This window comes from Hirundo rustica, unplaced genomic scaffold (assembly GCF_015227805.2).
Source record: "Hirundo rustica isolate bHirRus1 unplaced genomic scaffold, bHirRus1.pri.v3 scaffold_330_arrow_ctg1, whole genome shotgun sequence".
NCBI classification, from domain to species: Eukaryota; Metazoa; Chordata; class Aves; order Passeriformes; family Hirundinidae; genus Hirundo; species Hirundo rustica.
In genome coordinates, this window is record NW_026690376.1 from 9,970 (window position 1) to 37,075 (window position 27,106).

Genomic DNA, 27,106 nt, shown 5'->3' on the forward strand with positions numbered 1-27,106 from the left:
AAGGTGAGCCGGGGGCGATTAGCCCAATTAACGGCGTCGTTAACGCCGTCGTCGTTTCGACGTCGTCGGCGTCGCCGTGGTTCCGGTAGCTTTAATTGGTCTGATTCGGCGTTTAGGTGTCGTTATTGGCCTTAATTGGCGTGATTTGGCGTTAAGGTTGTTGTGTTTAGCGCTTACGATGGGTTTTTTAGCCTTGATTAGTAAAATAATTAGTTTCATTATCTTTATAATTAGAGAATTAGTCATAATTAGTATTAGTTTGGTGTTGCTGCTGTTAATTTGTCTAATTTAGTGGAAGCTCCTCAAGTAGAAATTCCAGTGACCGATCCCACGGCAGAAAGTCCAAAACTCAGAATTCCCGGGGTGACTTTGGGTTTTTGGATAAAGCAGAAACTCCCAAACCCCGCGTTTCCTGCCGCAACCTTGAATTTTTCGATTGAAGTAGAAGCTCCAAACCCCAGAATTCCCGAGGTAACCTTGGAATTTTGGAGCAAGGAGAAGCTCCGGTGACCAATCCCAGAGCAGAAATTTGAATGAACAACCCCAAAGTCGAAACTCCGGAATTCCTGTGGTCATCTTGGAATTCTGGAGGAAGTAGAAGCTCCCATGAATTAGCCTAATTAACGGCGTCGTTAACGCCGTCGTCGTTTCGACGTCATCGGCGTCGCCGTGGTTCCGCTAGCTTTAATTGGTCTGATTCGGCGTTTAGGTGTCGTTATTGGCCTTAATTGGCGTGATTTGGCGTTAAGGTTGTTGTGTTTAGCGCTTATAATGGCTTTTTTAGCGTTGATTAGTGTTAATTAGTAAAATAATTACTGTGGTTGTCTTTATAATTAATATTATAGGATTAATCATAATTAGTATTAGTTTGGTATTGCTGTTGTTAATTTGTCTAATTTAGTGGAAACTCCCAAAGCAGAAATTCCAACGACCGATCCCACGGCAGAAAGTCCAAAACTCAAAATTCCCGGGGTGACTTTGGGTTTTTGGATAAAGCAGAAACTCCCAAACCCCGCGTTTCCTGCCGCAACCTTGAATTTTTCGATAGAAGTAGAAGCTCCAAACCCCAGAATTCCCGAGGTAACCTTGGAATTTTGGAGCAAGGAGAAGCTCCGGTGACCGATCCCCGAGCAGAAATTTGAATGAACGACCCCAAAGTCGAAACTCCGGAATTCCTGTGGTCATCTTGGAATTTTGGAGCAAGGAGAAGCTCCGGTGACCGATCCCCGAGCAGAAATTTGAATGAACGACCCCAAAGTCGAAACTCCGGAATTCCTGCGGTCATCTTGGAATTTTGGAGGAAGTAGAAACTCCAGTGATGGATCCCGGAGTAGAAACTCCAAAACTCCTGTGGTCATCTTGGAATTTTGGAGGAAGTAGAAGCTCCCATGAATTAGCCCAATTAACGGCGTCGTTAACGCCGTCGTCGTTTCGACGTCATCGGCGTCGCCGTGGTTCCGCTAGCTTTAATTGGTCTGATTCGGCGTTTAGGTGTCGTTATTGGCCTTAATTGGCGTGATTTGGCGTTAAGGTTGTTGTGTTTAGCGCTTATGATGGGTTTTTTAGCGTTAATTAGTGTTGATTAGTAAAATAATTACTTTGGTTGTCTTTATAATTATAGAATTAGTCATAATTAGTATTAGTTTGGTATTGCTGTTGTTAATTTGTCTAATTTAGTGGAAACTCCCAAAGCAGAAATTCCAGTGACCGATCCCACGGCACAAAGTCCTAAACTCAAAATTCCCGGGGTGACTTTGGGTTTTTGGATAAAGTAGAAACTCCCAAACCCCGCGTTTCCTGCCCCAACCTTGAATCTTTCGATAGAAGTAGAAGCTCCAAACCCCAAAATTCCCGAGGTAACCTTGGAATTTTGGAGCAAGTAGAAGCTCCAGTGACCGATCCCAGAGCAGAAATTTGAACGAACGACCCCGAAGTCGAAACTCCGGAATTCCTGCGGTCGTCGTGGAATTTTGGTGGAAGTAGAAACTCCAGTGATGGATCCCAGAGTAGAAACTCCGAAATTCCTGTGGTCATCTTGGAATTTTGGTGGAAGTAGAAACTCCAGTGATGGATCCCGGAGTAGAAACTCCAAAATTCCTGTGGTCACCCTGGAAGTCTGGTAGACACAGGAACTCCAGTGACCAGTCCCAAAGTAGAAACTCCAAAACTCCCGCGGTCACCTCGGAATTCCGGAGCCCGACGACCAATCCCAAAGCAGAAGCTCCCACGATCGATCCCAGAGTAGGAATTCCAACAAACAACCCCAAACTAGAAACTCCAGAATTCCTGGGGTCATCTTGGGATCTTGGAGGAAGTAGGAGCTCCAATGAATGATCCCAGAGTAGAAACTCCAGAATTCCTGCGGTCATTTTGGAATTCTGGAGCAAGTGGAAATTCTGGTGATCGATCCCAGAGTAGAAACTGCAATGAACAATCCCAAAGTAAAAACTCCAAAATTCCCGTGGTTGCCTTGGAATTCCGGAGTCCGTAGCGACTCCAACGACCGATCCCAAAGTAGAAACTCCAAAATTCCTGTGGTCATCTTGGAATTTGGGAGGAAGTAGAAATTCCAGTGACCCATCCCAAAGTAAAAACTCCAACGACCGACCCCAAAGCAGAAACTCCAAAATTCCTGTGATCATCTTGGTGGAAGTAGAAACTCCAATGACCAATCCCAAAGTAGAAACTCCAAAATTCCTGTGGTCATCTTGGAATTCTGGAGGAAGTAGAAGCTCCCATGACCGATCCCTGAGCAGAAACTCCAATGACTGACCCCAAAGTAGAAACTCCAAAACTCAGCTCGGAATTCCAGAGCCCGTAGCGCCTCTGCCCCGTCCCAGAGCAGAAACTCCAAAATTCCAAGCTGACCACAGGAATTTTGGAGGAAGTAGAAGCTCCCATGACCAATCCCAAAGCAGAAACTCCAAAACTCACCTCGGAATTCCGGAGCCCCCCGCCCCAAAGCAGAAATTTCAAAATTCCCGCCATCACCTCGGAATTCCGGAGCCCCCTGCCCCAAAGCAGAAACTCCAAAACTCACCTCGGAATTCCGGAGCCCGTAGCGCCCCCTCCGCCCCGTCCCAGAGCAGAAACTCCAAAATTCCAAGATGACCACAGGAATTTTGGAGGAAGTAGAAGCTCCAATGACTGATCCCAGAGCAGAAATTCCAACGAATGATCTCAGAGTAGAAACTCCAAAATTCCTGTGGTCATCTTGGAATTCTGGAGGAAGTAGAAGCTCCCATGACCGATCCCAGAGCGGAAACTCCAAAACTCCCGCTGTCAACTCGGAATTCCGGAGCCTGTAGCGCCTCTGCCCCATCCCAGAGCAGAAACTCCATAACTCCTGCCATCACCTCAGAATTCCGGAGTCCGTAACGACTCCGCCACCCCATCCCAAAGTCGAAGCTCCCACGACCAATCCCAGAGCAGAAACCCCAATGATCGATCCCAAAGTAGAAACTCCCAAACTCACCTCGGAATTCTGGAGTCCGTAGCGCCCCCTCTGCCCCACCCCAGAGCAGAAACTCCAAAACTCGCCTTGGAATTCCGGAGCCCTCCGCCCCGCCCCAAAGCAGAAACTCCCAAATTCCCGCCATCACCTCGGAATTCCGGAGCCCCCCGCCCCAAAGCAGAAACTCCCAAACTCACCTCGGAATTCCGGAGCCCATAGTGCCCCCTCCACCCCATCCCAAAGCAGAAACTCCAAAATTCACCTCGGAATTCCAGAGCCCCCCGCCCTGCCCCAAAGCAGAAACTCCCAAATTCCCGCCATCACCTCGGAATTCCGGAGCCCCCCGCCCCATCCCAGAGCAGAAACTCCCAAACTCACCTCGGAATTCCGGAGCCCGTAGCGCCTCCGCCCCGCCCCAAAGCAGAAACTCCAAAATTCCCCCCGTCACTTCGGAATTCCGGAGCCCCCCGCCCCAAAGCAGAAACTCCCAAACTCACCTCAGAATTCTGGAGTCCGTAGTGCCCCCTCCGCCCCACCCCAGAGCAGAAACTCCAAAACTCACCTCGGAATTCCGGAGCCCTCCGCCCCAAAGCAGAAACTCCCAAATTCCCCCCGTCACCTCGGAATTCCGGAGCCCCCCGCCCCAAAGCAGAAACTCCAAATCTCACCTCGGAATTCCGGAGCCCGTAGTGCCCCCTCCACCCCATCCCAAAGCAGAAACTCCCAAATTCCCCCCGTCACCTCGGAATTCCGGAGCCCCCCACCCCAAAGCAGAAACTCCAAAATTCACCTCGGAATTCCGGAGCCCTCCACCCCATCCCAGAGCAGAAACTCCCAAACTCACCTCGGAATTCCGGAGCCCCCCGCCCCAAAGCAGAAACTCCCAAACTCACCTCGGAATTCCGGAGCCCCCCGCCCCAAAGCAGAAACTCCCAAACTCACCTCGGAATTCCGGAGCCCGTAGCGCCTCCGCCCCGTCCCAGAGCAGAAACTCCAAAATTCCAAGCTGACCACAGGAATTTTGGAGGAAGTAGAAGCTCCAATGACTGATCCCAGAGCAGAAATTCCAACGAATGATCTCAGAGTAGAAACTCTAAAATTCCTGTGGTCATCTTGGAATTCTGGAGGAAGTAGAAGCTCCCATGACCAATCCCAGAGCGGAAACTCCAAAACTCCCGCTGTCAACCCGGAATTCCAGAGCCTGTAGCACCTCTGCCCCATCCCAGAGCAGAAACTCCATAACTCCTGCCATCACCTCAGAATTCCGGAATCCGTAACGACTCCGCCACCCCATCCCAAAGTAGAAGCTCCCACGACCAATCCCAGAGCAGAAACCCCAATGATCGATCCCAAAGTAGAAACTCCAAAACTCACCTCGGAATTCTGGAGCCCGTAGCGCCCCCTCCGCCCCACCCCAGAGCAGAAACTCCAAAACTCACCTTGGAATTCCGGAGCCCCCCGTCCCAGAGCAGAAACTCCAAAATTCCCGCCGTCACCTCGGAATTCCGGAGCCCCGCCCCGTGCCCCGGCGCTGACGGCGGCGCCCCGTCCCCCTCTCGGCAGACCAAGAAAGGCGTCAAGCGGAAAGCGGACACCACCACGCCCACGGCCATGGACCCCATCCACGAGTCGCCGTCGCCGGCCGCCGAGCCCAAGGGCGCCAAGGCGGGCGCGCGCCGCGACGGCGGCCGGCCGCTCAAGGCGCCCAAGAAGGAGGTGCCGGACTCGCAGCAGCACCCCGGCGAGGGCCGCGCCTCCAAGGCCTCGGAGCAGCTCAAGTACTGCGGCGGCATCATCAAGGAGATGTTCGCCAAGAAGCACGCGGCCTACGCCTGGCCCTTCTACAAGCCCGTGGACGTGGAGGCGCTGGGGCTGCACGACTACTGCGACATCATCAAGCACCCCATGGACCTCAGCACCATCAAGGTGAGGCGGGGGGGGAACTGGGGGGGTTGGGGGGGGGGAAATGGGGGGTTTGGGGGGGGAATGGGGGTTTGGGGGGGAGAAATGGGGGTTTGGGGGGGGGAATGGGGAGTTGGGGGGGAGTAATGGGGAGTTGGGGGGAAAAATGGGGGTTTGGGGGAGGAAATGGGGAGATTTGGGGGGGGAAATGGGGAGTTGGGGGGGGGAATGGGGAGATTTGGGGGGAATAATGGGGGTTTGGGGGGAAAAAATGGGGGTTTGGGGGGCGAAAATGGGGGTTTGGGGGGGGAATGGGGAGTTGGGGGGGGAAATAATGGGGGTTTGGGGGGAGAAATAATGGGGGTTTGGGGGGCAGAAATGGGGGTTTGGGGGGAATAATGGGGGTTTGGGGGGGGAAATAATGGGGATTGGGGGGAATGGGGAGTTGGGGGGGGAATAATGGGGGTTTGGGGGGGGAAATAATGGGGGTCTGGGGAGAAATAATGGGGGTTTGGGGGGGAAATGGGGAGATTTGGGGGGGAAATAATGGGGGTTTGGGGGGAATAATGGGGGGTTGGGGGGGGGAATAATGGGGGTTTGGGGGTGAAATGGGATTTTGGGGGGGAGGAAATGGGATTTTGGGGGGAAAAGCATGGAGATTTGGGGGTGAAAATGGGATTTTGGGGGGGAAAATGTGGTTTTGGTTGGGGGGAAATAATGGGAGTTTGGTTGGGGGGGAAATAGGATTTTGGGGGGAAAGCCATGGAGATTTGGGGGGGGAAATGGGGAGTTGGGGGGGAAAGACGTGGGGGAGTTGGGGGGAAAATGGGATTTTTGGGGGGAAAATGGGATTTTGGGGGGCTAAATGGGATTTTGGGGGGCTAAATGAGATTTTGGGGAAATAATGGGGGATTTGGGGGGAAAACGGGATTTTTGGGGGGAATTTTTTTGTTTTTTGTGGGGATGAAAGGGGATTTGGGGGAAATGAAATGGGAAATTGGGGGGATTCAAGGGAGTTTTGGAAAAATTGGGGGGGTGTTGGGGGGAAACTGGGGGATTTGAGGGGGGAGATGGGATTTTGGGGGAATAAAATGTGATTTTGGGGGGGAAAAATCTGGGATTTTGGGGGAAATTGGAGAGGTAATAAGGTTTTGGGGGGTGAAAGGGAATTTCAGGGTGGAAAATGGGATTTTTGGGGGAATTAAATGGGATTTCAGGGGGAAAAAGTTGTCATTTTTAGGGACCAAAATAAGGATTTTTTTGACCGAAAATAGTCATTTTTAGGGATCAAAGTAAAAGGGTTTTCTTGATCAAAAATTGTCATTTTAGGGAGCAAAATAAAAGGGGGGTTTGACCAAAAATAGTCATTTTTAGGGACCAAAATCAGGATTTTCTTGACCAAAAATCATCATTTTACGCACCAAAATCAGGAAATTTTTTGACGTAGTCAAAAAGTAGTCATTTTTAGGGACCAAAATAAGGGGTTTTTGACCAAAAATCAGCATTTTAAGAACTGAATCAGGAATTTTTTGACCAAAACCCGTCATTTTACACCCCAAACCCGGGATTTTTTGACCAAAAATCAGCATTTTAAGGACAAAAATCAGGATTTTTTTGACCAAAAATCATCATTATAAGGACCAAAATCAGGACTTTTTTTACCAAAAATTATCATTTTACGCCCCAAACCCGGGATTTTTTGACCAAAAATCATTGTTTTAAGGACCAAAATAAGGATTTTTTGACCAAAAAATCATCATTTTAAGGACCAAAATAAGGATTTTTTGACCAAAAATCAGCATTTTAAGGACCAAAATAAGGATTTTTTTACCAAAAATCAGCATTTTAAGGACCAAAATAAGGATTTTTTTGACCAAAAATCATCATTTTAAGGACCAAAATCAGGACTTTTTGACCAAAAAATCAGCATTTTTACGCCCCAAATCAGGATTTTTTGACCAAAAAATCAGCATTTTTACGCCCCAAACTCAGGATTTTTTGGCCCAGAGCTCCCTTTCCTTCGGGACCGAGCCCAGCCCCAATTCCCCATTCTCCTCTGCTTTCCCCCGCCCAGTCCAAGCTGGAGAGCCGGGAATATCGCGACGCTCAGGAATTCGCCGCCGACGTCCGGTTGATGTTCTCCAACTGCTACAAGTACAACCCCGCCGACCACGAGGTGGTGGCCATGGCCAGGAAGCTGCAGGTGAGAATTCCGGAACCTTCCGGGAAAATTCCCAGGCGGGATTTTTTTCCCTCGTTAAAAAACCCAAAAATACTTGGAATAACCCCCTAAAAACGCTGACTCGGCAAAAAAAAAGTGGGGAAAAAATCGGGGTTTTTTTGGTTCGGAAGCGAAGGAAATCGGCTCGGTTTCTTCTTTTAGGCTCGGTTTTATTTTATTTTATTTCATTTTATTTTATTTTATTTTATTTTATTTTATTTTATTTTATTTTATTTTATTTTATTTTAGTTCTTCCCTAGTTTTTTTTCCCCTCGATTTTCCATCTTTTTTTTTTTTTTTTTCAGTTTTCTTTAAATTTTCTCCTTTACCCTCGATTGTATTTAACATTTTTTTTTTTTCCCCTGTCTCAGCTCAATTTTTTTCTCCGTTTTTTCTTTTTCCCTCCACGTTCCCTCGATTTTTCTCTCCGTTTCCTCCTTTAGGCTCAGTTTTATTCACGTCAGAGGTGGAAAATCCAGGTGGGAAAAATAAAAAAATAAAAATTCCGGGGGGTGGGAATGAGGAGAAAATTCCTGTGAGTTGAAGGAAAAGAGAGAAAATTTGGGGCAAAAATCGGAATTAAGGGAAAAATTCCGAAGCCAAATGGAGAAAAAATAAAAGAGGGATGGGATTTGAACAAATCTGTGGAATTTTGGAGCTGGAAAAATTGAGAAAAGTAGGAAATGTTGGAATTTTTGGGGTTGTTTCCGTCAAAATCCGGTTTGGGTTTAATTAAACGCAGAGGAATGGGAATTTTGGGATGAATTTAGGAGAATCCAGGAATTTTTGGGGGCGATTTTTTTAAAATGGAATTCGTGGGGAGGCGGCGCCCGGAAAACGCGATTCCCCCGTGTTTGGATCTGACCAAAAAACCCCTTTTTAATAAAATTCCAGGGAATTTTCCCAACCCCCAGCAGGAGGAAAAGGCAAAATCCGAGCTGAAATCCCGATTTTTTCCCTCTCCCGGGCTGTCACGGAAAATTGCGATTTTCCACCTCATTTTTGGGGGAAAAAAGTGGATTTTTTGGGATCAAGATGGAATAAAAACCTGGATTTTGAGTGGCAGAATCCCGAAAAACCGCACTCGGAATCCTGGGGAAAGCCCGGCCTCTGGAATAATTCATTCTCCTGCTTTTTATTCCCAAAAAATTCCCATTTTGGGGAGGTTTTCCAGGGAATTCCGGCTTCCGGAAGAGGTTTTGAGGCCGTGGTTGAAACCCCTGAATCAGCTCCCGGTGGATTTTCGTTTTCCGACCGTTTCCCCGCGGATTTCCCGGGATCTTTTTCGTGATCGGGTTCTTCCGAACCCACGGAGACGAAAAATCGGTGGAAAACTCGGAATGTTGGGGTTTGGACACTGGAGGGTTGAAAAGTTTCAGATTTTGGTGTTGGTGGAGCTTTTCGGTCCAAGATTGGAGTTTTGGGATGGTGGGAAACGGAAATTAGGTCGTAAAACCTCAGAATGGTGGGGGGGAAAAAATCCTAAAAAATTGAGGAAAAATCCATTAAAAATTGAGGAAAAATCCTTAAAAAATGCGGGAAATCCATCAGAAATGAGGGAAGTCCATCGAAAATGAGGGAAAATTCATCAAAAATGAGGGAAACTCATAAAAAATGAGAGAAATTCATAAGAAATTAGAGATATTAGTCAAAAATGAGAGAAATCCATCAAAAATGAGAGAAATCCATCAAAAATTAGAGAAATTCATCAAAATTGAGGGAAATTCCAAAAAAATGAGGGAAATTCACCAAAAATGAGAGAAATCCATCAAAAACGAGGGAAATCCATCAAAATTGAGGGAAATTCATCAAAAATGAGGGAAGTTCTTCCAAAAATAGGGAAATTCATCGAAAATGAGGGAAAATCTTCTAAAAATAAGGAAATTCATCAAAAATGAGGGAAAGTCATCGAAAATGAGGGAAATTCTTCCAAAAAGAGGGAAATCCATCAAAAATGAGGGAAAATCTTCTAAAAATAGGGAAATCCTTCAAAAATGAGGGAAATTCTTCCAAAAATAAGGAAATTCATCGAAAATGAGGGAAATTCTTCCAAAAATGAGGGAAAAATCTTTCAAAATGGAATAAAATCCTTCAAAATTGAGGGAAATTCCTTTAAAAGGGAGGGAAAATCCCTCCAAAATGAGTGAAACGCGCTGGGATGATGAAGAGGAGGGTGAGCTGTGACTCCGTGCTGGAGTTCAGGCCGGAGGAGACCTCGGAAATCGTGGAGTCGACCAAAGAAGATCTCAAGAACTTGGAAGATGGCGGCTTTTAATGAGAAATTGAGGAAATCCCAGAATTTTTCTCCACCAAAAGCCATCTTGGAGATGGTGGAGCTCTCCGGTGCGAATCCATGCTGGAGTTCAGGCCGGAGGAGACCTCGGAAATCGTGGTGTCGACCAAAGAAGATCTCAAGAACTTGGAAGATGCGGCTTTTAATGAGAAACTGAGGAAATCCGATGAAATTTTTACGCTCCGAGCCCACCTCGGAGGCGGCCGAGCTCTCCCGCGGGGACCCGCGGCGGAACCTCGGAGATCGGCCGAAGGTCGATCCGAGAAGGATCCGGAAGATCTCCAAGAACCTGGAAGTCGCAGCTTTTAAACGCCGCCTTGAGGAGACCCCGTCAATTTTCCCCTTGAACTCTCCTCGGAGAGAGTCGGGATCCCAAGGAGCTCCCGAGGTCTCGGGACCGCCCCCGGCCCCGCGCGCGTCGACGCCTCACGTGGAACCCGGAGGGTTTCGGGGGCGGCGCCGGCGTCACTTCCCGCCCGTCCCCTGTCGTTCCAGGACGTGTTCGAGATGCGCTTCGCCAAGATGCCGGACGAGCCGGAGGAGCCGGCGATCCCCGCCTCGTCGCCGGTGGTGGTGCCGCCTCCCACCAAGGTGGCCCCGGCGTCGTCCAGCGACAGCAGCAGCGACAGCTCCTCGGACAGCGACAGCTCCTCCGACGACTCCGAGGAGGAGCGGGCGCAGCGCTTGGCCGAGCTCCAGGAGCAGGTACGCGGCGGCCCGAGGCTCCTGCCGGGGGCTTGCCGTGGGGCTTCGGCGGTCGCGGCCGGAAGTCGCGGACGTCCCACAGCCGTTAGCGCCAGACGCTGCAGAACCGTTGGGTTTGCGGATCGGAATCGTTGGGTTTGCGGATCGGAATCGTTGGGTTTGCGGATCGGAACCATTGGGTTTGCGGATCGGAATCGTTGCGTTTGCGGATCGGAACCGTTGGGTTTGCGGATCGGAATCCTTGGGTTTGTCGACCCAAAATGGTTGGGTTTGCGGATCGGAATCGTTGGGTTTGTTGGCCCTAAATCGTTGGGTTTGTCAACCAAAATCGTTGGGTTTGCGGATCGGAATCATTGGGTTTGTTTTTAGAAATCGTTGGGTTTGCGGATCGGAATCGTTGGGTTTGCGGATCGGAACCGTTGGGTTTGCGGATCGGAATCGTTGGGTTTGCGGATCGGAATCGTTGGGTTTGCGGATCGGAATCATTGGGTTTGTTTTTAGAAATCGTTGGGTTTGCGGATCGGAATCGTTGGGTTTGTCGACCCAAAATCATTGGGTTTGTCGGCCCAAAATCGTTGGGTTTGTCGACCCAAAATCGTTGGGTTTGCGGATCGGAACCGTTGGGTTTGCGGATCGGAACCGTTGGGTTTGTGGATCGGAATCGTTGGGTTTGCGGATCGGAATCGTTGGGTTTGCGGATCGGAACCGTTGGGTTTGCGGATCGGAATCCTTGGGTTTGTCGACCCAAAATCGTTGGGTTTGCAGATCAGAACCATTGGGTTTGCGGATCGGAATCGTTGGGTTTGCGGATCGGAACCGTTGGGTTTGTCGACCCCAAATGGTTGAGTTTGCGGATCGGAATAGTTGGGTTTGTCGGCCCAAAATCGTTGGGTTTGCGGATCGGAATCGTTGGGTTTGCGGATCGGAATAGTTGGGTTTGTCGGCCCAAAATCGTTGGATTTGCGGATCGGAATAGTTGGGTTTGTCGACCCAAAACCGTTGGGTTTGCCGATCGGAATCCTTGGGTTTGTTTTTGGAAATCGTTGGGTTTGTCGACCCAAAATCATTGGATTTGCGGATCAGAATCGTTGGGTTTGCGGATCGGAATCATTGGGTTTGTTGACCCACAGTTGTTGGGTTTGTGGATCGGAATCGTTGGGTTTGTTTTTGGAAATCGTTGGGTTTGTCGACCCAAAATCGTTGGGTTTGCAGATGGGAATCGTTGGGTTATTTGACCCAACGTTGGGTTATTTGACCCAAAATGGTTGAGTTTGTTGACATAAAATAGTTGGGTTTGTCGACTCAAAACCGTTGGGTTTTTTGACCCAAAATTATTGAGTTCGTTGACTCGGAATCGTTGAGTTTGTCGACCCAAAACCATTGGGGTTTTTGATCCAGAATGGTTGAGTTTGTTGATATAAAATAGTTGGGTTTGTCGACTCGAAACCGTTGGGTTTGTGTATGGAAATCGTTGGGTAGGGAAATCGTTGGGGTTTTCAACCCAAAATCGTTGGGTTTTTTGACCCAAAATGATTGTGTTTGTTGATATAAAATCGTTGGGTTTGTTGACTCAAAATCAGTGGGTTTGTCGACCCAAAACGATTGAGTTTGTTGACATAAAATTGTAGGGTTTGTCGACCCGAAGCCGTTGGGTTTTAACTGAAAATTGCTGCGTTCATTGACCCAGGCCCATTGGGTTTGTTGACCTGAAGTTGTGTTGGGTTGCCTCAAGATTGTTGGGTTGGTTGATCTCAAGTTCTTGGCTTGACCCCAAGTCCTTGGGTCCGTTGACGTAAAACCCGTGAGTTTGTTGATCTGGAGGCGTTGGGTTTGACCCAGAATCGTTGGGTTTGGTGGCCCAAAGCTCGGTGACCGGGGGGGGTCAGGCGTGGGTTGGGTTTGATGATCCTGGAGGTGTCCATGGAACCGTTGGAGGTGACAGTGACCAGGTGGGGTCAGCCATGGGTTGGGTTTGATGATCCTGGAGGTGTCCATGGAGCCATTGGAGGTGACAGTGCCCAGGGGGGGTCAGGCGTCGGTTGGGTTTGATGACCTTGGGAGGTGTCCATGGAAGGACTGGAGGTGACAGTGCCCAGGTGGGGTCAGCCATGGGTTGGAGGTGTCCATGGAACCATTGGAGGTGTCCATGGAGCCATTGGAGGTGACAGTGACCAGGGGGGGTCAGCCATGGGTTGGAGATGTCCATGGAACCGTTGGAGGTGTCCATGGAACCATTGGAGGTGTCCATGGAACCGTTGGAGGTGACAGTGCCCAGGTGGGGTCAGTCAGAGGTCAGATTTGATGACCTCAGAGGTGTCCATGGAAGAATTTGAGATGACACTCAGTGACCGGGTGGGGTCAGCCATGGGTTGGGTTTGAAGATCCTGGAGGTGTCCATGGAACCATTGGAGGTGACAGTGCCCAGGTGGGGTCAGCCGTGGGTTGGGTTTGAAGATCCTGGAGATGTCCATGGAACCATTGGAGGTGACAATGACCAGGTGGGGTCAGTGAGAGGTCAGATTTGATGATCCTGGAGGTGTCCATGGAACCATTGGACACTGGGTTGAGAAGGTTGGACTCTCTGAGGTGGGATCTCCCCACCCTGGAGGTGTCCATGGAAGGACTGGAGGTGTCCATGGACTGGGTTGATGGAGGAGGTTGGACTCTCAGAGGTGGGCTCTCCCCACCCTGGAGGTGTCCATGGAACCCTGGAGGTGTCCATGGACTGGGTTGATCGAGGAGGTTGGACTCTCTGAGGTGGGCTCTCCCCACCCTGGAGGTGTCCATGGAAGGACTGGAGGTGACACTTGGTGACCAGACAGGGTCAGTCATGGGTTGGGTTTGATGATCCTGGAGGTGTCCATGGAACCACTGGACCCCGGGTTGAGAAGGTTGGGATCTCCGAGGTGGGCTCTCCCCACGCTGGAGGTGTCCATGGAACCCTGGAGGTGTCCATGGAACCATTGGACACCGGGTTGGTTGAGAAGGTTGGACTCTCGGAGGTGGGCTCTCCCCGCCCTGGAGGTGTCCATGGAACCCTGGAGGTGTCCATGGAACCCTGGAGGTGTCCATGGACCGGGTTGGTTGAGAAGGTTGGACTCTCGGAGGTGGGCTCTCCCCACCCTGGAGGTGTCCATGGACTGGGTTGGTTGAGAAGGTTGGACTCTGAGGTGGGCTCTCCCCGCCCTGGAGGTGTCCGTGGAACCCTGGAGGTGTCCATGGACCGGGTTGGTTGAGAAGGTTGGACTCTGAGGTGGGCTCTCCCCACCCTGGAGGTGTCCATGGACCGGGTTGGTTGAGGAGGTTGGACTCTCGGAGGTGGGCTCTCCCCGCCCTGGAGGTGTCCATGGACGGGGTTGATCGAGGAGGTTGGACTCTGAGGTGGGCTCTCCCCACCCTGGATGGAGAACCCCTCCCAGGTCCCAACCGCCGCCTCCCCGCAGCTCAAGGCCGTGCACGAGCAGCTGGCGGCGCTGTCCCAGCCCCAGCAGAACAAACCAAAGAAGAAGGAGAAGGACAAGAAGGAGAAGAAGAAGGAGAAGCACAAAAAGAAGGAGGAGCTGGAGGACACCAAGAAGAGCAAAGCCAAGGAGCCGCCGCCCAAGAAGGCCAAGAAGAGCAACGGCGGCGGCGGCGGCGCCTCCAGGTGGGCGCTTCCCTGCGCTAATTAACGCTGTTAACGAGGGGCCGTTAACGAGGGAGCTCCTGGGGCCGGGGCCCGTGGGGGCACCTGGCTGGAGCTCGGCTGTGGGTGGCCAGGACCAGCTTGAGCTCAGGTTTGGGTGTCCAGGGGTGGATTAAGCTCAGCTTTGGGTGGCCAGGGGTAAATTAAGCTCAGTTTTGGGTTTCTGGATAACTTGAGCTCACCTTTGGGTGTCCTGGCGTGGATTAAGCTCACCTTTGGGTGTCCCGGGGTGGATTAAGCTCAGTTTTGGGTTTCTGGATAACTTGAGCTCAGCTTTGGGTGTCTGTGGATGAATTAAGCTCAGTTTTGAGTGTTCAGGATTAAATTAAGCTCAGTTTGGGTTTCTGAACAACTCGAGCTCAGTTTTGGGTGTCCAGGAGCAAATTAAATCCAGTTTTGGGTTTCTGAGCTACTTGAGCTCAGTTTTGAGTGTTCGGGATTAAATTAAGCTCCGTTTTGGGTTTCTGAACTACTTGAGCTCAGCTTTGGGTGTCCAGGAGCAGGTGGAGCTCGGTCAAGAAAATTTTGATCTCACCTTGGGATCACCGCACGTTTTAAGCTCAGCTTTCCACCCCAGTGCCAATTCTTGGTCCTGTGAGCACCGAGGAGGAGCCGGCGGCGAGGCTCCGCAGCTCCTGTGGGTTTAGGTCAGGTTTAGACTGGGTTTAGGTCAGGTTTAGGTCTAAAATTCCATTTTTTTCGTTGTCTGAAGAGCAGGAAGGAGCCAGCAGCGAAGCTCCGCAGCTCCTGCGCTGGTTTAGGTCGGGTTTCGACTGGGTTTAGGTCAGGTTTAGGTTTAAAACTCGATTTTTTGGTTGTCTGAGCACTGAGGAGGAGCCAACAGTGAAGCTCTGCAGCTCCTGTGAGTTTAGGTCAGGTTTAGACTGGGTATAGGTTTAAAACCCCATTTTTTTTTTGTTATCTGAGCACGAAGGAGGAGCCGGCGGCGAAGCTCCGCAGCTCCTGTGGGTTAGGGCTGGGTTTAGACTGGGTTTAGGTCAGGTTTAGGTCTAAAACCCCATTTTTCAGTTGTCTGAGCACCGAGGAGGAGTCGGCGGCGAAGCTCCGCAGCTCCTGTGAGTTTAGGTCAGGTTTAGACTGGGTTTAGGTTTAAAACTCCATTTTTTTTTGTTATCTGAGCACGAAGGAGGAGCCGACAGCGAAGCTCTGCAGCTCCTGTGGGTTAGGGCTGGGTTTAGACTGGGTTTAGGTCAGGTTTAGGTTTAAAACCCCATTTTTCGGTTGTCTGAGCACCGAGGAGGAGCCGGCGGCGAAGCTCCGCAGCTCCTGCGCTGGTTTAGGTCGGGTTTAGGTCTAAAACCCCATTTTTCGGTTGTCTGAGCACCGAGAAGGAGCCGGCGGCGAAGCTCCGCAGCTCCTGCGCTGGTTTAGGTCAGGTTTAGGTTTAAAACTCCATTTTTCGGTTGTCTGAGCACCGCGGAGGAGCCGGTGGCGAAGCTCCGCAGCTCCTGCGCTGCTTTAGGTCGGGTTTAGGTTTAAAACCCCATTTTCGGTTGTCTGAGCAGCAGGAAGGAGCCGGCAGCGAAGCTCCGCAGCTCCTGCGCTGCTTTAGGTCAGGTTTAGGTTTAAAGCCCCATTTTTCAGTTGTCTGAGCACCGAGAAGGAGCCGGCGGCGAAGCTCCGCAGCTCCTGTGCTGCTTTAGGTCGGCTTTAAGCCGGTTCAAACCTAAAACCCCGTCTTTTCGGTCGCCCGAGCAGCAAGAAGGAGCCGGCGCCGGCCAAGCCCAGCAAAGCGGCGCCCGCCTACGAGTCGGAGGAGGAGGAGAAGTGCAAGCCCATGTCGTACGAGGAGAAGCGGCAGCTGAGCCTGGACATCAACAAACTGCCCGGGGAGAAGCTGGGCCGCGTGGTTCACATCATCCAGTCCCGGGAGCCGTCGCTCAAGAACTCCAACCCCGACGAGATCGAGATCGACTTCGAGACGCTGAAGCCGTCGACGCTGCGCGAGCTCGAGCGTTACGTCACCTCCTGCCTGCGCAAGAAGAGGAAACCCCCAGGTACCTCCCGAAGCCCAGGAACGGGGGAGCTGGGGACGGATTTCCCGGGGGTTTTAGGTCCCCGGGGGGGTTTTTTCGGGGGGAGGTTTTCGAGGCGTTCGGGCCCGGGCGAGGCGGCGGCGGGCGGGGGGATCGGGGACGGCCGCGGCTGCCGTCGCGTTCGTAACGGGGAAATGTTTTCGGTTCAAGTTCCGGCTTGAAGTTCTTAAACGGGAGTTTGCGATGTTGGGGTTGGGATGAACCGGTTGAGATGAGCTGTTTGAGTTTAGGCCAAACCGGTTGGTTTTAGGATGAACCAGTTGAGTTTAGAACCAGCCCGTTGAGTTTGGGGTGCACCGGTTGGGTTTGGAATGAACCAGTTGGGTTTAGGATGCTCCAGTTGAGTTTGAGGTGCTCCGGTTGAGTTTGCCATGACCCAGTTGGGACGACCCAGTTGAGTTTAGGCCAGACCAGTTGGGTTAAGGGTACCCAGTTAAGTTAAGGGTGCCCTGTTGAGTTTGAGGTGCTCCAGTTGGGTTTGAGGTGCTCCAGTTGAGTTTGGGATGCTCCAGTTGGGTTTGGGATGCTCCAGTTGGGTTTGGGATGCTCCAGTTGGGTTTGGGATGCTCCAGTTGGGTTTGGGATGCCCCAGTTGGGTTTGGGATGCCCCAGTTGGGTTTGGGATGCCCCAGTTGGGTTTGAGGTGCTCCGGTTGGGTTTGGGATGCTCCAGTTGGGTTTGGGATGCCCCAGTTGAGTTTGGGATGATCTCAGTTGAGTTTGGGATGCCCCAGTTGAGTTTGGGATGTTCCAGTTGGGTTTGGGATGCTCCAGCTGGGTTTGGGATGCCCCAGTTGGGTTTGGGATGCCCCAGTTGAGTTCGGGATGCCCCAGTTGGGTTCGGGATGCCCCAGCTGGGTTTAGCCCAAACCAGTTGAGTTTGGGATGCCCCAGTTGGGTTCGGGATGCCCCAGTTGGGTTTAGCCCGAACCAGTTGGGTTTGGGATGCCCCAGTTGAGTTTGGGATGCCCCAGTTGGGTTTGGGATGCCCCAGTTGGGTTTGGGATGCCCCAGTTGAGTTTGGGATGCCCCAGTTGAGTTTGGGATGCCCCAGTTGGGTTTGGGATGCCCCAGTTGAGTTTGGGATGCCCCAGTTGAGTTTGGGATGCCCCAGTTGGGTTTGGGATGCCCCAGTTGGGTTTGGGATGCCCCAGTTGGGTTTGGGATGCCCCAGCGGGGTTCAGCCCGAACCAGTTGGGTTTGGGATGCCCCAGTTGGGTTCGGGATGCCCCAGTTGAGTTTGGGATGCCCCAGTTGAGTTTGGGATGCCCCAGTTGGGTTCGGGATGCCCCAGTTGGGTTTGGGATGCTCCAGTTGGGTTTGGGATGCCCCAGTTGGGTTCGGGATGCCCCAGTTGAGTTTGGGATGCCCCAGTTGGGTTTGGGATGCTCCAGTTGGGTTTGGGATGCCCCAGTTGGGTTCGGGATGCCCCAGTTGAGTTTGGGATGCCCCAGTTGGGTTTGGGATGCCCCAGTTGAGTTCGGGATGCCCCAGCTGGGTTTGGGATGCCCCAGTTGGGTTCAGGACGCCCCAGCTGGGTTCACCCCGAACCGGCGGCGTCGCGCTCCCGCCCACGCCCCCGCCCATGCTGACGCCCCCCGTTGCTCCCCGCAGAGAAGCTCGACGTCCTGGCCGGCTCCTCCAAGCTCAAGGGTTTCTCGTCGTCGGAGTCGGAGTCCAGCAGCGAGTCGAGCTCCTCGGAGAGCGACGAGTCGGACTCAGGTTAGCGCCCCCCCGCCCCTCGCCGCCTTCTCCGCGCAAATAAACTCGATTTCATCCCTGCCTCCGCCGTCCATTCTTCTTTGGGATCCCCCGGCCCGGGAGGTTTTATTTTAATTTTAATTTTAATTTTGTTTTCTTTTTCCCCGTGATTTTTTTTGGTTTTATTTCGGCCCCGGAGCGAGCGCCGCGGGCGGGGTCGGGGTTGGTTTTTTGGGAGAAGGGGATTTGCGCCTCGGCGGGGACGTTGCGCGGGGACGGAGGGAAAAGGGGTTTGTGGAAAAAATGGGATTTTGTGGATGGAAAAAGGGTTTTATGGATGGAAAGATGGAAAAAAAAGGGGTTTTAGGGGAAAAAAAAGGGGGTTTGTGGATGAAAAACAAAGGATTTTATGGATGGAAAAAGGATTTTATGGATGAAAAGATGGAAAAAAAGGGGTTTTGTGGGAAAAATGGGATTTTATGGAAAAAAAAAGGGATTTTATGGGTGAAAAAATGGAGGATAAGGGATTTTATGGATGATAAAAGGATTTTATGGATGGAAAAAGGATTTTATGGATGAAAAGATGGAAAAAAAGGGCTTTTATGGAAAAAATGGGATTTTATGGGAAAAAAAAGGGGTTTTATGGGGAAAAGAAAAGGGATTTTATGGATGAAAAGACGGAAAAAAAGGGATTTTATGGATGAAAAAAGGATTTTATGGATGAAAAGATGGAAAAAAAGGGGGTTTATGGAAAAAATGGGATTTTATGGAAAAAAAGAAAGGATTTTATGGGAAAAAAAAGGGATTTTATGGATGAAAAAAGGGATTTTATGGATGAAAAGATGGGAAAGAAGGGGTTTTATGGGAAAAAAAAGGGATTTTATGAAAAAAAAAGGATTTTATGGATGAAAAGATGGGAAAAAAGGGGTTTTATGGAAAAAAAAGGATTTTATGGATGAAAAGATGAGGGGAAAGGGATTTTATGGAGGCAAAGGGATTTTATGGAAAAAATGGGATTTTATGGGAAAAAAAAGGGATTTTATGGATGAAAAGTTGGAAAAAAAGGGGTTTTATGGGAAAAAATTGGTTTTATGAAGGAAAAGATGGAGGGAATGGGATTTTATGGATAAAAAGGGATTTTCTGGATAAAAAGGGATTTTATGGAAAAAAAATTGGTTTTATGAAGGCAAAGATGGAGGGAATGGGAATTTATGGAAAAAAAGTAACTTTATGGAGGAAAAGATGAAGGCAAAGGGATTTTATGGGGAAAAAAAAAGGGATTTTATGGATAAAAAAGATGGAGGGAAAAGGATTTCATGGAAAAAAAATTGATTTTATGGATAAAAAGGCGGAGGGAAAAAGATTTTATGGAAAAAAAGGGTTTTATAGATGAAAAGATGGAGGGAAAGGGATTTTATGGAAAAAAATGGATTTTATGGATAAAAAACCACGGAGCAGTTGGGGTTTTATGGATAAAGATGGAGGGAATGGGATTTTCCAGAGAAAAATGGGATTTTGTGGTGAAAGGAGGTGGAGGAAATGGGATTTTAGGGGAAAAATGGATTTTTATGATGATAAAAGAAGAGAATGGGACTTTGTGGAGTAAAAAACTGGGAAAAGAGAATTTTACAGTAAAAAAGGGGAAGGAATGGGATTTTAGGGGTTAAAAAATGGCAAAAATGGGATTTTTAGGGATAAATCCCATTTTATTTTACGGGCCGATTCGGGATCTGGGATTTGGGGGGGGGAAAAAACGGATTTTGTGGGAATTTGGAATTCCAAGTGCCCGGCGTCGCTCCCTGCGCCTCCCTCGGGGTGAAATCCCCATTTTCCTGGTTTTATCCTGGATTTTCCCAATTCCCGCCTTCGCCGTGGGTTTGGGATTTGTCCCCATCCCGTAATCCGAGCTTGAGCCGGGTTTAACTCCGGGAAATGGGAAGGGTTTGGTGGCTCCGGTGTCGGAAAATCCCACGGAAATATTTGGGATTTAATCCCGGAGCGCGTCGGGGGCGGAGAGGCGGCGAAATCCAAAAAAATTCCCTAAAAAAAAAAAGAGACAAAAATTCCCAAAAATGTCCCCAAAATGAGCAAAAATCCCAAATAAAATGAAATAATCCCCAAAAAACCCAGGATTGAGCCGAATCCGGCGGCGATCCCCGGCAATTTTCCAGGATAAAGGTGGAATTAGGAATCTTTGAGCACTTTAATGCATTTTTTACAACAATTTTGAGGCGTTTTCCATAAATTTTGGGGCTTTTTGGAGGAGGTCGAGCGGTTTCGTTGGAATTTTTAGGCCTGGCTTAAGAGTGGGAACATCCAAGGATTTGGTGCCGAGTTCTTTCCTGGATTTCTCCTTTTAATCCACGTTTTTATCGGCTTTTTCCTGATTTTTGCCTGATTTCCCATCAGATCCACCAAAATAATTGGGATCGGACTCATCCCAAACCCTTCATTTTTCCCAAAAAAGCGGTTGGAAGCAGCGAAACCCGGCAAAGGCGTTTTTCGGGATGGATTTCGCTCCAAACCCCCCGAATCCAGGTTTTTTTTCCCGGAAAACCTTGATCTGCCTCAATTATTTTCCCAAAATCCGTTGATTTTTGTGCTCCTTTTTCCAAGATTTCTCCGCCTTGGGCGCCCCAATTCCTTCCTCCCTCCAAAACCTGGAAAATCGGATCCGTTGGATGATTTGAAATAAGAAAATTGACGAGAGGACTCCGAAAATCCAATTTTTTTCCTGGAATTTTACCCCGGGACGTGGGAGTTTGGATCCGGCCGTCGGCGTTCCGCCGTTGGGGTGGGAATAAAATCAGGATTTCGGGGGAAATTTGGGAAGAACCCCACAGATCCACGCGGCCGCGCGCCGATTTGATCTTTCTTCCCCAAAAATCACCCGGAAGCGACTTTTCCATCCATCCCGGATTTTTTTATCCCCGTGGATTCGGGGCTGAAGGTTCATCCGTGGCTCGGGATCTCCGAAATCCGGGATGATTCTGCCGGGAACGCGATTCCCGCCGGGGTCCGACAGCCGCGGAGGAAGCTGGGGATCGGCCTCGGGTGGAAATCCTCGGAATCCGGAGCTGAAAATTCCAGCTGGGAGCCAACGGTCGGGGACGGGATTTGGGATCATCCTTGGGTTGGGATCTCTAAAATCCAGGATGATCCTTCGGGGAACACGATTCCGACCGGGACGCAGCGGTCGGCGCTGAAGGCTGGGATCATCCTTGGGTTGGGATCTCCATTATCTCCAGGATCTCCATGGAATTTCGCAATTCCGACCGGGACCCAACGATCGGTGACAAAGGTTGGGATCATCCTTGGGTTGGGATCTCCCGGTGATCTCCGTGGAATTTCATGATCCCGACTGAGACTCAGTGATCGGCGACAAAGGTTGGGATCATCCTTGGGTTGGGATCTCCATTATCTCCAGAATCTCCATGGAATTTTGTGATTCCAACTGGGACACAGCGATCGGTGATGAAGGTCGGGATCTCCAGGATCTCCATGGAATTTCACAATTCCGACCGGGACCCAGCGATCGGTGATGAAGGTCGGGATCATCCTTGGGTTGAGATCTCCAGGATCTCCAGGATCTCCATGGAATTTCGTGATTCCGACCGGGACCCAGCGATCGGCGCTGAAGGTTGGGATCATCCTTGGGTTGGGATTTCCAGGATCTCCAGAATCTCCATGGAATTTTGTGATTCCAACTGGGACACAGCGATCGGTGATGAAGGTCGGGATCTCCAGGATCTCCAGGATCTCCATGGAATTTCATGATTCCGACTGAAACCCAATGATTGGCGCTGAAGGTTGGGATCATCCTTGGGTCGGGATCTCCAGGATCTCCATGGAATTTCATGATTCCGACCGAGACCCAGTGATCGGCGCTGAAGGTTGGGATCATCCTTGGGTTGGGATTTCCAGGATCTCCAGGATTTCCAGGTGATCCCCGTGGAATTTCATGATTCCGACTGAAACCCAACGATCGGCGCTGAAGGTTGGGATCATCCTTGGGTTGGGATCCCTGGAATCTTCTTTTGGACCTCGCGATTCCGACTGGGACCCGGCAGCTTTGGGATAAAGGTTGGAATCATCCTCGGGATCTCCAAAATCCTGGATTAGTCCTGGGAACAAGATTCCGACCGGGATCCAACGCCGGTGTTGGAATTTGGGATCATCCTTGGGTTGAAATCCTTGGAGTCTCCTGGGAACGTGATTCCAACTGGCATCCAACGCCGGTGTTGGAATTTGGGATCATCCTTGGGTTGAAATCCTTGGAATCTCCTGGGAACGTGATTCCAACTGGCATCCAACGCCACTGATGGAATTTGGGATCATCCTTGGGTTGAAATCCTTGGAATCTCCTGGGAGCACGATTCCGACCGGGATCCAACGCCGGTGTTGGAATTTGGGATCATCCTTGGGTTGAAATCCTTGGAATCTCCTGGGAACGTGATTCCAACTGGCATCCAACGCCGGTGTTGGAATTTGGGATCATCCTTGGGTTGAAATCCTTGGAATCTCCTGGGAGCGCGATTCCGACCGGGATCCAACGACCGGTGGATGAATTTTGCCAGGGTTCTGCCTCTGGAGCAGCGACATTCCCCGAATCCCTGATCCCGTTGAATCCACGGATTTTCTCGGCTCTTGGATCTTTTTCCAACAATTTTCCCTCTTTTTTTTGTTTTTGGCGGCAAAATCCCCGATTCCCAATCCCAGAAATCCCTGGGGAATTCCCACTCCATCCTTGGGGAATTCCAGCTCCATCCTTGGGGAATTCCAGCTCCATCCTTGGCCAATTCCAGCTCCGTCCCTGGGGAATTCCGGCTCCATCCCTGGGGAATTCCGGCTCCATCCCTGGGGAATTGCGGCTCCATCCTTGGCCAATTCCAGCTCCATCCTTGGGGAATTCCAGCTCCGTCCCTGGGGAATTCCGGCTCCATCCCTGGGGAATTGCGGCTCCATCCTTGGCCAGTTCCAGCTCCATCCTTGGGGAATTCTGGCTCCATCCTTGGGGAATTCCAGCTCCATCCTTGGGGAATTCCAGCTCCGTCCCTGGGGAATTCCAGCCCCGTTCCCGACCGGGTTCGTCCGGAACCGTTCCCGAATTAATTCTGGGGTTTTTTTCCCGTTTCTTTTTGGCAGAAATGGCGCCAAAATTGAAGAAGAAAGGGCACTCGGGGCGGGAGCAGAAAAAGGTAGGAATGGGGTTGGGGTTGGGATTGGATCGATGGATTGGGGTTGGATCCGTTAATTGGGATTGGGATGGGATCCGTGGGTTGGGATTTGATCAGTGGGGTTTGATCGATGGATTGGGATTGGATCCATTTATTGGATTTGGGATTGGATCCATTGATTGGGTTGGGATGGGATCCATGGATTGGGATTTGATCAGTGGGGTTTGATCGATGGGTCGGGATTGGATCCATGGATTGGGATTTGATCAGTGGGGTTTGATCGATGGGTTAGGATTGGATCCGTTAATGGGATTTGGGATTGAATCCATTGATTGGGTTAGGAGGGAATTGATGGATTGGGATTTGATCAGTGGGATCAATGGGATTTGATCAGTGGGTTGGGATGGGATCCATTGATTGAGTTGGGACGGGATCCATGGATTGGGATTTGATCAGTGAGATTTGATCGATGGGTTGGGATTGGATCCATGGATTGAGTTGGGATGGGATCCATGGATTGGGATTTGATCGATGGATTGGGATTGGATCCATTGATTGAGTTGGGATGGGATCCATGGATTGGGATTCGATCAGTGGGATTTGATCGATGGGTTGGGATTGGATCCATTTATTGGATTTGGGATTGGATCCATTGATTGGGTTGGGAGGGAATTGATGGATTGGGATTTGATCAGTGGGATCAATGGGATTTGATCAATGGGTTGGCATGGGATCCATTGATTGAGTTGGGATGGGATCCATGGATTGGGATTTGATCAGTGGGGTTTGATCGATGGGTTGGGATTGGATCCATTGATTGAGTTGGGATGGGATCCATGGATTGGGATTTGATCAGTGGGATTTGATCAATGGATTGGATCCATTGATTGAGTTGGGATGGGATCCATGGATTGGGATTTGATCAGTGGGATTTGATCGATGGATTGGGATTGGATCCATGGATTGCGATTTGATCAGTGGGATTTGATCAATGGATTGGGATTGGATCCATTTATTGGATTGGGGTTGGATCTGTGGATTGGGATGGGATCCATTAATTGGGTTGGGATGGGATGGATTGAGATTGGGATTGGATCCATTGATTGAGTTGGGATGGGATCCATGGATTGGAATTGGATCCCTTAATTGGGTTGGGGTTGGATCCATGGATTGGGATCAGGGTGGGATGGATTGGAATTGGATTCGTTAATTGGGAGTGGGATGGGATCAATGGATTGGAATTGGATTCATTAACTGGGATTGGGATGGGATCAGTGGATTGGGATTTGATCCATTTATTGGATTGGGGGTTGATCTGTGGATTGGGATGGGATCCATGGATTGGGATCAGGACGAGATCGGTCATTTTGGTGTCCAAAACCACCTTTGGATGACCCAGGAGGTGGTTTTGGCATCCGGAGGTGGTTTGGGCATCCAAACCCCCGTTTTGGCAACCAAAAGACCATTTTGGTGATCAAACTCCCGTTTTGACGACCCGAAGTCCATTTTGCTGCCCAACCCCACCCTTTGATGACCCAAAACCCATTTTGCTACCCAACCCCATGTTTTGGTGACCCAGGGCCTCGTTCTGATGACCAGAAGACCGTTTTGGTGACTGTAACTGCATTTTGATGACCCAGAAGGTGGTTTTGGTGACCAAAGCCACATTTTGACGACCCAAAGTCCATTTTAGTGTCCAAACCCCCATTTTGACGACCCAAAGTCCATTTCGCTGCCCAACCCCATCTTTTGATGACCCAAGGCCTCGTTTTGATGACCCAAAGACCATTTTGGTGACCAAACCCCCATTTTGCTGACCCAAGGCCTCATTTTGATGACCCAAAGACCATTTTGGTTACCAAACCCCCATTTTGCTGACCCAAGGCCTCGTTCTGATGACCAAAAGACCATTTTGGTTACCAAACCCCCCATTTTGACACCCCAATGCCCATTTTGCTGCCCGACCCCACCTTTTGCTGACCCAAGGCCTCATTTTGATGACCAAAAGACCATTTTGGTGACCAAACCCCCCATTTTGACAACCCAACGCCCATTTCGCTGCCCAACCCCACCCTTTCGGGCGTCGTTTCCGCGCCCGAACCCCCCGTTTCTGACGCCCCGCCGCCTCCGCCCCTTCTCAACTCCAACTCCTCCTCCTCCAGCACCACCACCACCACCACCAACCGCCGCCGCAGCCGCAGCCGCCTCCGGCGCCGCCTCAGCCCGTCCCGCCGGCGCTGCAGCCGCCGCCGCCGCCGCCGCCCGTCCCGCAGCCCGCCGCGCCCCTGAAGGCGTCGCCGCCGCCGCCGCCGCCCTTCGTCCCCGCGCAGGTGCCGGTGCTGGAGCACCCTCTGCCGGGGACCATGTTCGACGCCATGGCCCATTTCGGCCAGCCCATGCTGCACCTGCCCCAGCCCGAGCTGCCCCCGCCCCACCTGCCCCCGGCGCCCGAGCACAGCACCCCGCCCCACCTCAACCAGCACGTGGTGTCTCCTCCAGGTGAGCCGGGGCGGGGCGGGGCGGGGTGGGACGGCCGCCGCCGTGGTGGGATGGCCCAAGATCCCAGAGGAGGAGGATGGTGGTGGGTGGGGTTTTCTTCCCTCTTGGTGGCCACCACGGTCGTGGTGGGATGGCCCAAGAGGATGAGGATGGTGGTGGGGGGCGGAAAAAGGAGGTTCTTGGGGCGTGGTGGCTGTCGCGGTCTTGGTGGGATGGCCCAAAATCCCAGAGGAGGAGGATGGTGGTGGTTGTAGGATGAAGGAGGTTCTTGGACCTCGGTGGCCACCACGGTCGTGTCGGGATGGCTCAAGAGGAGGATGGTGGCGGTGGGTGGAGAAAAGAGGAGGTTCTCGGGGCGGGGTGGCCACCACGGTCGTGTCGGGATGGCCCAAGAGGAGGAGGATGGTGGTGGGGGGCAGAAAAAGGAGGTTCTTGGACCTCGGTGGCCACCACGGTCGTGTCGGGATGGCTCAAGAGGAGGAGGATGGTGGTGGGTGTAGGATGAAGGAGGTTCTTGGGGCATGGTGGCCGCCGCCGTCGTGGTGGGACAGCCCAAGAGGAGGATGGTGGCGGTGGGTGGAGAAAAGAGGAGGTTCTTGGGGCGCGGTGGCCGCCGCTGTCGTGGTGGGATGGCCCAAAATCCCAGAGGAGGAGGATGGTGGATGGTGGTGGGTGGGGTTTTCTTCCCTCTTGGTGGCCACCACGGTCGTGGTGGGATGGCCCAAGAGGAAGAGTTTGGTGGTGGGTGGAGAAAAGAGGAGGTTCTTGGGGCGGGGTGGCCGCCGCGGTTGTGGGACAGCGCTGGGTGGGCTTGGGGGTTGACGGTCCATCTCCTGGACGTTCTCCTGACCTCGTGCCGTGTCCTTCCCCGGCAGCTTTGCACAACGCTCTGCCTCAGCAGCCCTCGAGGCCCAGCAACCGGGCGGCGGCGCTGCCCCCGAAGCCGCCGCGGCCGCCGGCCGTGTCCCCGGCGCTGCCGCCGCCGCAGCCGCCGCCGCAGCCGCTGCTCCCGCAGCCGCCGCTGCCGCAGCCGCCGCAGGTGCTGCTGGAGGACGAGGAGCCGCCGGCGCCGCCGCCGGTGCCGCCGCCGGTGCCGCCGCCGCACCACGGCCTCGCCCTGAGCGCCGGGCAGATGCAGCTGTACCTGCAGCAGCTGCAGAAAGTGCAGCCGCAGACTCCGCTTCTCCCTTCAGTGAAGGTCCAGTCGCAGCCGGCGCCGCAGCCGCAGCCGCCGCCGCCTCCCCCGGCGCTGCCGCCGCCGCCGGCGCACCCCGCGGTGCAGCCGCTGCAGCCGCCGCCGCGCCCGCTGCACCTGCAGCCCCTGCCCTTCCCGTCGCACCTGGCGCAGCCGCCGGCGCCGCCGCCGCCGCAGCAGCAGCCGCAACAGCCGCAGGCGGCGCCGCCGCAGCAGCA

At 51.7% G+C, this 27,106-nt stretch overlaps 1 protein-coding gene across 1 annotated transcript in view; it reads left to right on the top strand.

Moving 5' to 3' along the window:
• BRD4 (bromodomain containing 4) overlaps positions 1–27,073 on the top strand; it is a gene marked incomplete at its 3' end in the record, with an annotated part of 36,290 nt that extends 9,217 nt beyond the window's left edge. Inside the window, exons 5-13 of the mRNA XM_058424397.1 lie at positions 4,709–5,380; positions 7,431–7,559; positions 10,366–10,575; positions 14,019–14,221; positions 15,980–16,278; positions 17,931–18,038; positions 23,163–23,215; positions 25,357–25,693; positions 26,569–27,073. Coding sequence (XP_058280380.1) covers positions 4,709–5,380; positions 7,431–7,559; positions 10,366–10,575; positions 14,019–14,221; positions 15,980–16,278; positions 17,931–18,038; positions 23,163–23,215; positions 25,357–25,693; positions 26,569–27,073 — 2,516 coding nt within the window. The remainder of the gene's footprint in view (positions 1–4,708; positions 5,381–7,430; positions 7,560–10,365; positions 10,576–14,018; positions 14,222–15,979; positions 16,279–17,930; positions 18,039–23,162; positions 23,216–25,356; positions 25,694–26,568) is intronic.
• Between the last annotated feature and the right edge of the window lie 33 nt (positions 27,074–27,106).